Source organism: Lethenteron reissneri, unplaced genomic scaffold, assembly GCF_015708825.2.
Source record: "Lethenteron reissneri isolate LAM-NWPU_2019-01 unplaced genomic scaffold, ASM1570882v1 scaffold_665, whole genome shotgun sequence".
NCBI classification, from domain to species: domain Eukaryota; kingdom Metazoa; phylum Chordata; class Hyperoartia; order Petromyzontiformes; family Petromyzontidae; genus Lethenteron; species Lethenteron reissneri.
The window spans coordinates 1-16,638 of record NW_026892187.1 but is presented as its reverse complement, the minus strand read 5'-3'; the positions used below and the strand labels follow the sequence as shown (position 1 = coordinate 16,638).

Below are 16,638 nucleotides of genomic sequence, written 5' to 3'. Positions count from 1 at the left end.
ACAGAGAGCTGCGCCGATACATTTCTCGCTCGACGTGGCGAGGGGTCGTGTGTGGACCCCCCTGCGCCCGTGCGTCTGCGGTTGCTTGCTGCAGCGGGGCTAAGCCGAGTTGGATTCCCGCTCGCGGTCAACTTCGGGGACTAAAATACGAATCCGTGGAGCTCTCCGAAGTGGAGTAGCTCTATTTTAAAACAAAAGTAGCCGGTGCGATGTGTAAAAATACAATTAGGGAGACAAAGGCGGCCGCGCGTTGCACTTGCCAACAGCATGTGGAGGCTATCGGGGGGACCTTTGTCTTTGTGCGCGCGTTCGTGTGTGTGTGCGTGCGTGCTTACTCTTCGGATTATTTAACGTCTGTAGGTTACAATCTGTGTGCAGACCTAATGGCAGGCAGGCAGGCATCTGTCTGTAGCCGCAATGCACGATACATGCATATGCGATAATGTGGCACGGCCAATGTCAAGATTAACAGCGCGAAAGTATCCTAACCGAAGGCATGCATGCGTCTGCACACGCTTCGGTGAGCATGCGTGTTTATTTATATATATATAAAAAGACAAAGACCCCCCGGATAGCCTGAACAGACTGTTGGAGCAAGTGCTGTTAGCGAGCACCTATGAAGGCCGGCACGGTACGCGAGGGGGTGGGTGGGCCAGCACCACGCCCGGCCGCCTTTGTCTCCCCAGTGGCGATGGTTACACACTGCACCAGGTACTCATTTGAGGCTGAGTCGGCCTAGGGGAGGCTCAGAACTGGTTTAGATAATCGTCACTGGTGTTGGCCGTGAGCGGGAATCGAACCCGGGTTGCCAGGTTCGTAGCGCGGCGCGCTAACCACTACACTACCACACACACACGCGCACACATACACGCACACATACGCACACACACACGCACACACACGCACACACACACGCACACACACGCGCACACATACACGCACACATACACGCACACATACACGCACACACACGCACACACACGCACACACACACGCACACACAGCTAACACACAGACATCGCGTATTAAATTATTCCCGTGTATAGCCGACACAATGTGTACATCCTACACAATGTGTACATACGCATAGGCGAGATATTCTAACAAGAGAATGCAATTCAAATGCATAACTTGACTTGACATTCAGGTATATTGGAAATATGTGTTTTTTGTGATTGAAAATAATAATTTAGTCTAACCAATAGGGAATTATTCTAATTATATGCACGTTTTAGTGTACGTGGCATAGACTGGCATGTCGGGCTTGGGCACGAAACATCGCTATGACGAAACGAGCTACATCATCTTCTTCTTTCGCACGGCTGCTGATGGTGCAGATGCAACAGCGACAAATTCCCATTCAGGTGGTCTCAGCCAGACGACGGGGGCAGGAGCCGTCGTCGTTGGCGTATGTCTCCGGCTGCTGTCCTCCTCTCGGTATTTGTTGGGTCGAGACGGTGACTGTGGCCCACGGAGGTGGAAGGCGACAGAAATATGACGCCGCCAAACGTAGAGATCGCGTCCAAGGGGTAGTAGTCGACCACCGCGGAGACGGAGCGATGGATACGCTTCGCGGATCGTGACAGATGGAGACGGCGTGGGGAGGCCTCCATCCAACAGCGGATCGACCATGGCTGCTGACGACGACGATGATGAATTTACAAGTCGACTGCGTGCAATATGTACACGCAGTCACGTGCACGCTGAGTCTATCCGACATGGTGCACCGAATTCAGATGTTTGGCTGTTGCCTGTTGTGCCGTATTGCTGCTGACAATTCGCGACAGTGATGTGGAACCGAGGTGGTGGAGCGGTGGTGCAATGGTTGGCGCACTGCGCTTCTGAACCCCGGCGAACCGAGTTCGATTCCAGATTACGGCTGACATCGGTTGCAAGTGATAACCGACTGTGGAACTTACCACCCTTCACCAACTCGCACTGACCGGCGTGGTGAAGTATGGTCAAACAACTCCCTTGACAAACACCGTTGCCTAAACCTTTTCCCGAGTCCGTACAACCTTCAACGCGTGCTCAATTCAACCAACGTCTTCCTGTACTTTATGCTCGACTACCCCTGCACGAATGCTGTTTGTTGATGGCCCCTTGGTGTTGTGGGGCCTTTTGGATTTTGCTCTACAGCCGTGATGATGATAATAACAACAACAACAAAAAACCTTAACTCGTAGCTAACGTGAATATTTAATAACCGGTAGTCGTCACCCATCATGTGAACGATAACACTGAGTGGTTTATGGTTGTGTGCTGGGCAAGTGCGCTTGACATTTGCCCTGGCTTGTTCTGCACGTTTAGGACAACGGTTACTTTACGATCAGTTTGGTGTTTCTGTAACTTAATTTGTAATTGTGCTCGGAGCAGTCTCGGGGTAGGCTGCAGTGTTTTCAATGTCCCATGTGTGGCACGGTTCGTTTTGTGCTGACTTCTGTTTTCCTCATTTTATGTAACGTTATTTTATTTGATATTAAGTTTGTCGTTTTGGCAACCCAGGTGGCTCTTGCGAACGAGACCGACTCATCTCCTGGTCCGTCGACTTCCTACCTAGTTAAACAAAATAAAGGAGCACCTTGAATGACATTGCACGCGCTTATTGGATTGTTGTAACCATAGTACCCTGTAGCATGGCTACATTATTGTGTAACACTATTACCAGGAGTATACCAGCACAAATAATAATAATAATCACAATATCAAACTCAACACATTCGTCGATGACACTTGGCTTCTCAATGTGCTATGAAGAAGGGTCATTTCCCGAAACGTCGCATATTGTATCTTTTGTCTACGATAAACCTTTTCTTTTTAAGGCAGTATTCTTGACGACAACGTATTTATGTATCCAGGAAAGCCACGCCGAGTCGTAGAACTCTTGAGTTGGGTCCTGAATTGTGTTTAAATTGTAAATATATTTTAAGCCAATTAATGCGATCTTTAATACACTCGTGCAAGGAAACCGGAGCGACCTGGGAAAAAAAACCACACGCGCGCAAGGGGACAACACTCTATCCCCGTAGCGATGGAAACAGATGGCGATTATTCCACTTGCCGTACTGCCTTCCCCTGGCACGCCACGGTATGGCAGGCACTTGGATTTTCACGATATTTGCGTGGTGATCCCCCCCACCCACACCCCAACCCTCACTGCTACCTCCCAGCAGTGCTGCAGTCCGCACGCCACGTGCGGCGATGATTTTCACGAAGCTCCCGTTTGATAACCAACTAGCGACGCACAACGCAAGCGTTTCAGGACGAGACAACGCCCACACCTCTCAACAACTCCTTACCAGTGCCCTCCGACCCTACCACAGACCAACTCAGGCCTTAGTGGTCACCCCGTGGCCCTTATACATCTCAACGTTAATCCTACAAAGTCCCATCACAAGGGAGAAACACAAACACATAGGAAAAGCAATGTTTTTTTGCCCGTGTATACGCCGCATGGATCTGAACTAAATTTCCCCGGATAAGAATACGGGGTGAACCGTTATGGGTTGACAGCTCTGGGACGCAGCCGCGATCACCGCCAGATCTACGTTGCGAGTCGTACAAATGTTGCTTCGTGAGCAAACTCCTCGCAGCGGAAAACAACACGCCAGAGAGAATGTCTTTCTGCTGCTGCTGATGCTGCTGCTACTGTGATGGCGAGGAATTTGCGACGGGCTTGAGCAGTGGACACCTGCCATCTACTGGCGGACTTGTGTAGCAGCCATGCAGCGTGCGAATTCAGGCGGGGAGCCGTTCATGTTGAGACCCACAAGGTGGAAACCGGTTCAGAGTTTGTTTGTTTAACACACACACACATGTATATATGAGAGAAAAAAAATGCATCTGGTAATGTTTGTCCGGAAAAGCCAATACGTTTGACTGAAACCATGCAAGCAGCCATCGTCAGGAAAGAATGAATGATAAAAACACAGACACGAAAACAATATAGGCAGACACACAGGTTTTTTTGATTGAAAGCTTTCGTGACTGCAGGGATTCATATTCTTGGTTCTTTCGGTAAAGTCACGTAGAAGGGAAATAATAAAATAATATAAATATAAAACAATAAAAATTCTCTCGACGTTTCGACTGCAACACAAGCAATCATCATCAGGTGTGAAATCCACAGCAAGAAAATTTGAAAAAAATTTGACGTTAGAAGAAAAAAAACACCACACCTGATGATGATTGCTTGTGTTGCAGTCGAAACGTCGTGAGAATTTGTATTGTTTTATATTAATATTATTTTATTATTTCCCTTCTAGGTGACCGAAAGAACCAAGAATATAGACACACAGGTGTTTGTCTTGGTGTGTGTCTCGCTCGGTGTGTCTCTGCATGTGTGTCTGCCTATGTTGTTTCCGTGTCTATTTTTTCTTTCATTCTTACCTGACGATGGCTGCTTGTGTTGCAACCGAAACGTCGTATTCTATTCTTATTTGATTTTATTCTCTACGAGACTTTACCGAAAGAGCCAAAGATTAATTCCTACAGTCACGAAAGCTTCGAATATAGTTTGAAACCGTGATAATATTGTTTCCCCTTTTTCTGGAAACAAAACTGAAACCTTTTTACGAGGAATCATGTCTGCATTAACCACAATACTTGTGGTCAGAATGCAAACAAAAACACACTCTGATAATTTCAGCAAAAAGGGGTAAAAGCTATTATCATGTTTTGACACCGGCAAAGGAGGTCCCATGATGTAGTTTGAAACCATCCACGTGTTTCAATGTGCTTGGATGCACGAACAATTGCAGTTGTGCTTCGCATTCGTTGTCGGGTCGTAGCGCGCGTTGTTGGCCAACACGTCCGACGTTTCTCTTCGCGCGCTGGGAGCTTCTTCGGGAACCGAAACGTCGGACATCAATGCCGACACAACAGGAGACGCGTCGCTAGACGCGTTGCGGCCTGGTCGCGCACCCCTTACGCAGTCGTAGCTGAGTAAAGCAGCGTGATTAGGGGATGACCCCGGTAGCAAAAGTAGCTACATATTATTGGTTCTTTCGGTAAAGTCACGTAGAAGGGAAATAATAAAATAATAAAAATAAAACATAATAAAATAATTCTCACGACGTTTCGGCCACAACGAAAGCAGGACGGCTGCTTGCGTTGTGGCCGAAACGTCGTGAGAATTGTTTCCCTTCTACGTGACTTTACCGAAAGAATCAAGAAGATGAATCCCTGTAGTCACGAAAGCTTTAAATCGAAATTTAGCTACATATTATTGCCACGGGCCCCGCGATAAATGCTTTCAAGCTACCAATTCCGGTTCAGTGATTCTGCACTTGCTCTATCACTATAGTACTATACTGCCTTCAATTTTTGTGAACGACTGGGTGTTTAAGGTTGGCAATTTGTTGTATTATCTGGCTGTTTAGCAAATGAAAAAATACAATTGCTTTACGACGCAAGTAAAAAAATGTGCGTGTTTTAATATTTACGTGTGTTTTTTTTTTATTTAGGGCCTCTTTATAGCATGTGCTACAGGCCCCGCACTAGCTTAATCCGGCACTGATTAGGAGGGTGGGGTTTTATTTTTCACTATTTCCGCTCATGCAACCAACATAACAAGGAGAGCTAATGTTTATCGACTTCAGTACCCGCACCTCCCCCCCCCGATCAATCTTTCAAGAGCCGCGATGCACGTGGGTCAATACGAGACGGTGGCGGTGGTGGTTGTCCCTTAATAAACGACGTTACAAAGCAGTCCTTTGGACGCGAACATAGGACGCTGATGAGCAAAATCGCACGGAACGCGCCCGATCTCGTCGCCCAGATGTTCGGAAGCTAAGCAGCCTTGAGCCCGGTAAGTGCTGAGGATGGGCAGCCCACCTTGTGTCGATTGGCTGCTACGGGGGGATACGGTGCAGGCTTCTACATCTGCAGGACGTGAAGCATCAGTGGCATCTACATCTGCAGGACGTGAAGAACCAGTGGCATCTACATCTGCAGGACGTGACGAATCAGTGTCATCTACATCTGCAGAACGTGAAGAACCAGTGGCATCTACATCTGCAGAACGTGAAGAACCAGTGGCTTCTACATCTGCAGAACGTGACGAACCAGTGGCATCTAGATCTGCAGGACGTGAAGAACCAGTGGCATCTACATCTGCAGAATGTGAAGAACCAGTGGCTTCTACATCTGCAGGACGTGAAGAACCAGTGGCATCTACATCTGCAAAACGTGAAGAACCAGTGGCATCTACATATGCAAAACGTGAAGAACCAGTGGCTTCTACATCTGCAGGACGTGAAGAACCAATGGCATTTGCATCTCCAGAACGTGAAGAACCAGTAGCATCTACATCTGCAGAACGTGAAGAACCAGTGGCATCTACATCTGCAGAACGTGAAGAACCAGTGGCTTCTACATCTGCAAAACGTGAAGAACCAGTTTCATCTACATCTGCAGGAGATTACACAACTTTCAAAGCCATTCCCCGTGTTTAGTGTGCATGCCGTACAACATGTTTGGAATCGAGAGGAGTAAAGTTGGACTTACGAACAAATCGACTTACGAACAGACCCCTTGAACCAGATGTCGCAAATGGGTTTTGATTCCTTACCCGTACCCGTACCCGGCCGCACCAGGGTCGCAAATGGGTACCCGTACCCGACCGGGTACGGGTAGCCGGGTATCGGGTAGGGTACGGGTATCGGGTACCCGGTTGCAACCTCTGCCTTGAACCTTACTCGTTCGTAAGTAGAGGAGTCTCTGTGCACACACTAGCAATGGGGAGACAAAAGCAGCCAGGCCGTAACTACAAGACTCTCTCCTGTGCGTTGCGTTGTCGAGCTTGACACGTGCTCGCTAAGCAACACTTAACTCACACCACCGGCGTAGCAACTACATTGTCAGCTCAGGGGGTGCGGCCATCGCTCAGGTTGGGGGGGGGGCAATACTGTTGAAGACAAATTTCTTGGTGGTGGCTGTCAAGGGAGGGGGGGGGGCGGAGGGGGGGGCTAGGCACCCCCCCCCCCCCTTGCCCCACGGCCGATGCGCTGCTGCTGACTCGTACAGAACAGACGAATCGACTTACAAATAAATCTGTCTGTCGCCTGATGAAGCTAGTTGTAATTACTGGCGAAACGTCGTAGTCGGATTGTAAATGTTGTGGCTTGGCTCTCCAACACACAACCGGTGTGCTGTACTATTATACTACACTATACACTACACAACACTATACACTACACTACACACTAGTGCTGTGCTAGTATACTACACTATACACTACACAACACTATACACTACACTATACATTAGTGCTGTACTAGTGACGAATTGGCCACGTTCTGTTGACGTGACAACCCTCACGAGCTGGCTGTGTCAGGTGGTGGTGGGTTTGACGACACATTAATATATTTTACGCGATCTAACCCCCCTAAAAATACATGGAGTACAGACGATTTAGTCGCCAGGGTGTTTGTGGGTGTGTTTACACCTCGGTGTCAACAGAGGGCGACAGCCGAAGGCAAATTCCCGTCTCGGGAGTGGTGTGTGCGACACGTGGCTCCCACGTTGACGCGCTGGTGTCGTTCTTGGGTTGGTTGGTTTGTTTGTTGTTCATCTTCTTGGTTCTTTCGGTAAAGTCACGTAGAAGGGAGATAATTCTCACGACGTTTCGGCCACAACGCAAGCAGCCGTCCTGCTTGCGTTGTGGCCGAAACGTCGTGAGAATTATTTTATTATGTTTTATTTTTATTATTTTTTTATTTCCTTTCTACGTGACTTTACCGAAAGAACCAAGAAGATGAATCCCTGCAGTCACGAAAGCTTTAAATCGAAAAATTGTTTGTTGTTGTTGTTTTGTATTCGCGTTGAAACGAATGAGAGCTGCACAGACTTCCACAGTTGTCTCATGAAACTATAAAAACGGGCCACGCATGGTAGTTCTTTTGAGTTGGTGGTCTGGTTAAGGCTGAGAGCTTCCGTTCGCACATCTGTGTGTTGTTAAATATTTTTTTCCCACCCTGTAATACAATTTTAAGTTGTAATATTCTTAGGTTTTTTCGGTAAAGTCACGGAGGTGAAAAATTAAAATAAATAAAAGTAATATTAATGAAAGTAATATTACTTTTATTAATTTTAATTTTTCACCTACGTGACTTTACCGAAAAACCCTAAAAATATGAATCATTGCAGTCACGAAAGCTTCAAATCTAGAATTTAAGTTGTAATGTTTTTGTTTTCTTATCATCATTTACAGATTTGAAGAAACAAAAAAGACCCTCCATCGCCTTCGACACGAGACGGATGGATTTGAGTGTTGACGGGAATGGGCCATTACCACGTGAATTTTCTCGACAGACATTTGGGCCTTGTGTTGTCGAGGGTGTTAAGTCGATACTAAAAAGGGCACTATTGATCATGTTCCATATGGCGAGCAGCCGAGGGACGGGTCAATATATGAGCCGATGTCGACACGATATTGCGTATGCGACGCGACGATGCCAGCGTGGCCTGTGTAGAGTGCTCCAACTAAAATCCGGGATACGACGCAGGGAAATCTCGCGTACATTTTGAGCTTCGGTTTCGACGCACGTTATCGATCAGCCCGGGGGGGGGGGTGGGGGCTCATCTGTTCGCGTTCGGGGCTTTAAACGTCTCGCCGGAAACGGCGAGACAGGCGGTGTGGTGGAGGGGGGGAAGTAAAACAAAAGAGAGAAGGGGGTTTACGTGGCCCATTCCGGCGAAGTGGCGATGCAAGTCCCGCGCCCCGGTCGACATTCCGGGACGGGCTCGGGACGCGCTCCTGATCGCTCCGTCATTCCATGGCGCGCCACGCCAATGGAGATGTTAATTTAGAGCACGTTTTCGTTTTCTTCTTATTCTTCGGCACAATGTGTGATCGGCTCCTGTCAAATTGTGCGTTGGTTTTTCTTGCTGTTGTTGTTGCTGTTCATACTCTTAGGTTTTTTCGGTAAAGTCACGTAGGTAAAAAAATAAAATTAAAATTAATAAAAGTAAAATAAAAAATCACGACGTTTCGGAGGCAACACAAGCTTCCGTCTTCAGGTGGAACCGTCACAGCACGATTGCTGTATGAAGTAAAGATAGTTGTTGCTGTTGTTGTTGCGAAGAGGGCGTCATGCAGATACAAGTGTCGGAGGGTCCCAGTGGATTTCCCAGATGGATCCCTTGTGTTTGGGAGGTTTTTTTTAGCTGGTGATGGTGCAAATCCATGCGCCTCTTGGGACTCTATGGTGGAGTCGTCACTGGAGCTGCCGGTGGGATGGGGAGCGCTGTGAGAGACGGAGCTGAATCTCCATTCTCCGTCACCCGACGGAGTCCCAGTGCACCACTCGTGCTGCACAAGAACAGACGCTCGTGCGAGTGAGTGAGAGAGAGAGAGAGTTTGTGTGTCATTCCGGTCATCATCATTCAGCGTGGAAAGAGAGAGAAAGAGGGTAAGTCTTTAGACGAGACAGATCCGAATCTGCAGGAGATAAATGAACGAAAGGCTTTCGGTTGATATTTAGGAAGGGGATGTTTGCGCACTGCTCATCTCCAGCCTGGGTGGCGAATATGAAAATGTTAATATGCACATCAACACCACCTACAGACGATATAGAATACTAGATTACTGTGCTTTGTTATCGTATACGTCGTTTCATCATCTATACAACTGCCGTTCGTGGGACTCTGTAAACGTCGATATGTATTGATTTGTACAGCCCTGCTGTCAATCCACCGCTGGATGAGCTTAATTTCCACGTCACTCGACCATAGGGCGAGGTTGTTTGACCATACTTCACCCCGCTGGTCGTGCCACCAAGCGTCCGACCTTCCAACGCCGCTCACCCACCGCGGTGGTCTCCGCTGTCACCTTTGACAGCTGGCCAGCCCGCGCGTCCCCCGGCATGGCAATGTGCTGTGGGCACGCCTCGCTCATCGTACTGAGCAGCGTGCTCCTCACCCTCCTGCTCGCCGTGCCGGCCACGTGGCGCGACCCGGAGCAGTCGCCACCACCACCACCAACACCACCGCCACCACCGCCACCACCACCACCACCACCGCCGCCACCGCCACCACCACCGCCACCACCACCGCCACCACCATCACCACCAGCGCCACCACCACCGCCACCACCATCACCACCACCGCCACCACCACCACCGCCACCACCACCACCACCACCACCGCCACCACCACCGCCACCACCACCACCGCCACCACCACCGCCACCACCACCGCCACCACCACCACCACCACCGCCCTCCTGCAGACGCAGGCTCACGGGCGGTGAGAGGCGCCAGTCACCGTCGAGGGCCGTGCGTGACCTTCGGAGGATGCACGGGTGGGCGAGGGCGGCGCGCCGGCGAGGTCGGCTCTACTGCCAGGTGGGCATCGGATTCCACCTGCAGCTGCGACCCAGCGGCAAGATCAGCGGCACCCACAGAGCCAACTCGTCAGTGAGTACGGCCCGACTAACCGCCTGCGTGCCCAAGCCCTCTCGGCGTGCTGGCTTCGACATCGGCGTTCGTCGCCGCGCGGCTCCTGAACGCATTGCAGCCGTGCGTAATAATACCACAACGCAGCCTATACAGCGTGTCTGGCCAGCGTAGATTTATATCGTGCCTTAGTCCGAGGAAGCTTTACTATTAGCAGCGATCACGAGGCATCGACTGCTCAACAATGACCCCCACCCCACCCCCCAAAGTTGTGTTGTGCATCTCTCTGTCTTGCGATGCGACTGTCCGTCGAGCTCCCGGACGCACGCGAAGCGATGAAGCGGCGCCACCCCACGGGGTGCGTCCTCTCGGACGAGCTCCCTCCTTTAGCCGCCACTCCGCCGCAGGTCTTGACCACAGCCTCTGATTGGTCTCTCGCGAGCTGTTCTGCCCAAGCACGCTGGCTTTTTTTTGTTTGTTTCTACGAGCCAATACTATTTCTCAAGCTGCGTTACTATTTAACCCCCCCCCCCCCCCCCCCCCCAGTGAGGATAGTCTCACTGGGGGGCGGGGGGTTTACATCGTAAGGAGCATGGAGGTAAATTTTGATTTAAAGCTTTCGTGACTGCAGGGATTCATCTTCTTGGTTTTTTCGGTAAAGTCACGTAGAAGGGAAGTAATAAAATAATAAAAATAAAAATAATAAAATAATACAATTCTCACGACGTTTCGGCCACAACGCAAGCAGCCGTCCTCAGGTGAAGAACAGGTCTGTCGGAAAGACAGCGCTCTAACTTTAACTTTAACGCTCTAACTTTAATAATAATAAAAACACTGCTGCTGTCGTATATATTTGTTTTCATAAGAACTCTGGATTATAAGTTGTAGTACGGCTCGGTGGGCACCGTTCGTGGATATTTACTCTTGGGAGGAGGCTTCGGGTGGCTTGCTAAAATAAAAGCCGTGTGCGTAATTGAGGCCAATGCTGAATTCCAGCAAGGAGAGTCGCTTTGCTGTGCTGCCCTCTGCAGGCACCACCACGCGCAAGGCACGCGATGGGCATTGTGATGGCAATTCGCGACTCGCGGTGTCACAATATGTTGTTGACACATCGTGGGCTCGGCAACCTTCGGCTTCCGGAGTCGCCATGCGGCTCTTGAAGGACCGCTGCCTCGTGACAGTTAAGGACCCCACGTCTCGTATTCACCCACAGTGCATTGCGGCTCTTGACGTAGTCAAGGTTCTACACTATGGGAACCTCATTTGCCAGTAAAAATATGATAATTGGTTTTTACCCTTCTATCTGGCAACATAACTGACACCTTTTTACAAGGAGTCATGTTTGCATAGACGGCAATACCTGCAGTCATAATACAAACAAAAGACATAACTCTGACAATGCGCACTGTCCTTGAAGTTGATTGGTCCACACCCGAGTCAGCTTTCCTTAGAGCCTAGTCTCACATGGGTTGGACCAGATGACGCCAAAAGGCCTTTTTGATATATTTTAGCGTCATCTGGTCCAACCCATGTGAGACTAGGCTCTAAGGAAAGCTGTCTCAGGTGTGGACCAATCAACTTCAAGGACAGTGCACATTGTCAGAGTTATGTCTTTTGTTTGTATTATGACTGCAGGTATTGCGGTCTATGCAAACATGACTCCTTGTAAAAAGATGTCAGTTTTGTTGCCAGATAGAAGGGTAAAAAACCAATTATCGTAGTCAAGGTTGTTTAATATATTTGTAAACCAAATTCGACAAGAATGTCTCTTTCTTGTTATTTTTGCTTTCCCGATTAACACAAATCGATGCGAACGCTCAAGTCACGTACAGTATATCGAATTGCGTAGTGCGAGAAGCTTCATTTATGATTGAATGTAGATTGAATGGTAATATTTAGAATAAGCAATGCTCAATTCCACTGCTGGAAATTGAAACATGCATATTTGACAATACTACGTAAAACATTAATACAACAAGATTAAGTACTACACTACGAGATAGAAAATGGGCCAACTGTGGCTTTCACGCAGAAATATCTGTGTTTCGTGAAGAAAGTGGATATGGCTGTCTCATTAGGCCCAATCCCAGCAACTGGGGCATCTGAACTATAAGCTCAGAGACAAGGAAGAAGAACACAGCACGTGCATGGGGTCCATTCCTAAATCTTAGAAGAGTCTTGAATACCTGAGCCCAGAACGGCAATGAGCGGCCAATACCCCCAACCCCCACCTGCTCTGGTGAGTCCCGTGTGCCTGATACCGTCGATTTCCCTGCTAATGCCGTCCAGAACGTCAGGATTTTGGCAATGTATAATGTGGAAGGATACGGAATAAAATATTTAATTAAAAAAGAGGATTTTCTGGTGCAACCCGCAATATTAAATAACATATTTTATTTTCATTTTTAAATGTTGTATTTATTCAACCCAGCGCCGAACCAGCCAGGTATTCCCAGCATACACTGCACAATACTTGTCTCTACCCCTCTCTATCGAGTGTCATGGTTTTTTTTTTGTGGTTCTCTGAGACATCCTCACCGTTCACTCTGAAGGATCCCAGGATATCTGAATGCGTCACGTCAATGTCATCGGCGCTGTCTGCACTGACGTGCCGGGACGATGCTTTACGCGTAAGCCCTGCAAGGTCATTACGGAGTGACACGTGGCCCCGTGTCACTCATCGAATGTGCAACACAGACGTTAAATATAGAGGACACTAGACCCCGATACAATGACGCACAGCAGGCTCTGTGTACACTCATAGGTAGGTGGCTAAATGGGTGGATCGGTTGATGAGTGGCGTGGATTAGCGAGTGGATTGGTTGGTGGATAGGGTAGGCGGGTGGATTTACTGGTGGATTGGTGGGCAGAACGTGGGAACGTCGGTGGGTTGGTCGGTGATGAATGGTTATTGCAACGCGTGCAAATGGTACGACAACGAGTGGATTTCGCAACACTGCCCTCTGTTGTCCTCTATGTAGGCCCCTGCATGCTTAAGAAACCCCCATTCGGGCACCGTAGCCACCCTTCCAGCACTACCTCGGCTCAAATCTAACCTTGGCAGCCGTGATCCGACGAGATTGAGAGCACTCCGGGTGACTTGGCCATAGGCTTGTTATAACGTGAATTGGACGTGAATCTGGGGAACAAATGGGGCGATCATTGTAATGGTGGAGGAAGGGCAGGCGGGGGGGGGAGAATTGGAGGGGGATGTACAGTATGTTGAACTTCTTTCGCACCGCACGTAGCCAACCGTGATAATCGGAGGTGTGTGGGGAAGGACAACAAACTTAAAACAAAAGCAGTTTCTAAAGAAATTAGTTTGCAATCTAAATTTAAAAGTGCATAGCTCCAGGGTTTCCTAATATTGGATGGAGATTGTTCCAGGACGCCGCAGATGCACATCTAAGAGCGTGCGATGCTGCGAGGATGACCGGAGGTAGCATGATGGTTTATTCTCCTTGAAACTTTAAGCTTGGACTTCAAGACGAGGAGAGAATCAGCCCTGCAGATGGCCCTAGAGGGGAGGGAATTCCAGGCAGCCGGAGCAGCAAAAAGATATTGTAGTGAGTTCATTTTCGATGTAAAGCTTTCGTGACTGCAGAGATTCATCTCTTGGTTCTTTCGGTAAAGTCACGGAGAAGGGAAGTAATAAAAATAATAAAAATAAAACATAATAATTTATTATGTTTTACCGAAAGAACCAAGAAGATAGTGAGTTCATGTATGTCGAATGTATGTATGTATGTTGAACTTGGTTCGCCCCGTACGTAGCCAACCATGCTAATCGGAGTTCATGCGGCAGACATTTGTTGTCTGGGATGATGCCCTGGCGAGATGGTTAGCGCATTGATCCCACAATCTAGAGGTCGCCGGTTGCTATTTTGTTTAAAAAAGCTTTCAATAATTTGTATAGTTTTATCTCCCGGCTCGGCAATTTAAACAACAATAATAATTACATTTGATATTGCCTCATTCATGATAATTGCATCTCACGATGGGCAGGTTTTTAAAACCCACCCTGTCCGCTTAGCCAAGTGTTAATGGGTACAACAGAGGTCAGGTGTGGTTGGTTTTCTTCCACGTTTGGCCAGCATGCCAGATGAGGCCACAATCCCCTAGGAGTGGGGGATCTTGAGAGGAGCCCCATTAGCTCCAGAAGGTCCTTCCGCCAGCAAAAAAAAACAACAACGACATGATCAAGCAATCGCCGGGCTGCACTTTGAAATAGTGAATGATTGGGTGTGAGAGTTTCCTACCGATTTGAATCTCGCTCGCACCGCAGGTGTCCTGGAGATTTTCTCCGTCGCCAGAGGAGTTGTGGGCATCTGGGGCGTCTCCAGTCGCCGGTTTTTGGCCATGAACAGGAAAGGAAAATTATACGCGACGGTAAGGACTCGAATAACTCAATCGTTATTTCTTATTTATCTATATCAAAAAGGGAAATTTGTGAATATGTGTGTCTGTTCGAAATGTTTAGCATACTTCCCGACATGCAGCAAACTTCAAATTTGGCATATGGGTAGTTTCCAGACTGTACACAATGCAAAAAGTATAAAAATAGACTTTTGTATTTATTTGGGGGGGGGGGGGGGGGGGGGGGGGGGGGGGGTGGGGGGGGGGGGGGGGGGGGGGGGGGGGGGGGGGGGGGGGGGGGGGGGGGGGGGGGGCGCAATAATGGATATATTTTGCACGGCAAGTGAGAGGTGACGTCACATCTGTGATGTCACCCGCATGCGGCAGCGTCACGCAGTGTGCCTGCTGACGTCACGCACCCCCCCCCCCCCACCCTCTGCGTAAGGCCGTGTATTAATCCAAGACAAGAATCCAAGTCTCGGGCAAAGCCGGGTAGTAAAGCTAGTGTTTAATAGACGTTTACTCGAAGCCCACAATGTGGAATTGTGTTTCTTAGAATGTGTTTTGCAGATGATGGCCAATGTCGTCCTACTTTAAGTAAAACACTTCCTCTTGCCAAACCGGTTTTTTAAAAAATATACCCATTTGCTATATAACAGGAAGATGCTTGAACGCATGTCATAGCTGTATCGAGGCCGTCCCTAAGTGTAACCTATATTCAAAATTGCAATGATAATTGCAACATTGCATTCTCGATGCTCTCCAATGAACATGACCTCGGCACTGCATCTGCTACAAGACACTTAATAATGATAACAATGGATATCTGGTACTGATTTTTGTCAGGCCTCCTCACACCGTGCCGGTCATCGATGGGGTTGTTTCACCATATTTCACCGGTCTGGTCACTGCGGGTTGGTGAAGGGGGGAGATGCCTATGTAACACGATTTTTGTTCCTGGGTAGTAAGTGCTATTTTCCATTGGCTTATGCCTCAAAAGTACAGAAAATGGCTATTCCCACAACTTTGCTTTCGTGACCAGGACTTTATGTGAAGGAATGACACAAATGCACACCACGTTTTCTCATTGAAAATAGGTCAATTTCAAAACATCACTGTCCTGGTCACAAAAGCAAAGTTTGTGGGGAATAATAACCATTTATTTTTACTTGTGAGGCATAAGCAATTAGGAAACACACTACCCAGGAACAAAAAAACATGTTTTTGTTACACAGTGAATTATTGCTATGACCTGTAATCATGATCATCACGATCCATGGGCAGATAGGCCATAGGTGTCCCCTGCACATTTCGTCATTTGTTTCCACTCCCCTCTGTCTTGTGCCAGTATGATCAAGTAGTTGCCGAACCAAGGTTGCCCGCTTAAATGCACAGCGCAATAGCCACCGCGCCACCACAGCGAACCATAACGCGACAATATCCAAACCAACCCGCTTAATCGCGGCAGACTTATTGCGCAAGCGTAACAAACAAACAAACCAGATCGTTGTTGGTCCCCCCCCGCTCGGCGTGTGCGTCTCCTCCGCGCAGAGCTCCTTCACGGACGAGTGCCTCTTCGCGGAGAGCTTCCAGGAGAACGGCCACAACACGTACGCGTCCGAGCGCTACGGGGCCGCCACGGGCTCAGGCGGCGAGGGCGCGTGGCTCGTGGCCCTCAACAAGCTGGGCCGCGCCCGCCGCGGCGCGAGCCCCCGCGTACGCCGCCAGCACGCCTCCACGCACTTCTTGCCCCGGCTGCGGCGGGTCGCGGCCGCCGGCGAGCGCGCCTTCAGGGTCGTGAGTTCGAGCCCGAGACGCGTGCCGCCCGTGCGGCAGCAACTCGGCGGGCAGGCCGAGACGCGAGCGGGCGCCGCCTCCAAGCACG

General features: G+C 49.0%; 1 protein-coding gene across 1 annotated transcript; it reads left to right on the top strand.

Moving 5' to 3' along the window:
- Positions 1-10,295: 10,295 nt before the first annotated feature.
- Positions 10,296-16,612, top strand: LOC133340050 (fibroblast growth factor 5-like; the record flags this gene model as incomplete). The annotated part of the gene is made up of 3 exons (XM_061548133.1): positions 10,296-10,422; positions 14,683-14,786; positions 16,305-16,612. Coding segments are annotated over exons 1-3 (539 nt in total), but the record flags the coding sequence as incomplete, so codon positions are not given.
- Positions 16,613-16,638: the final 26 nt, after the last annotated feature.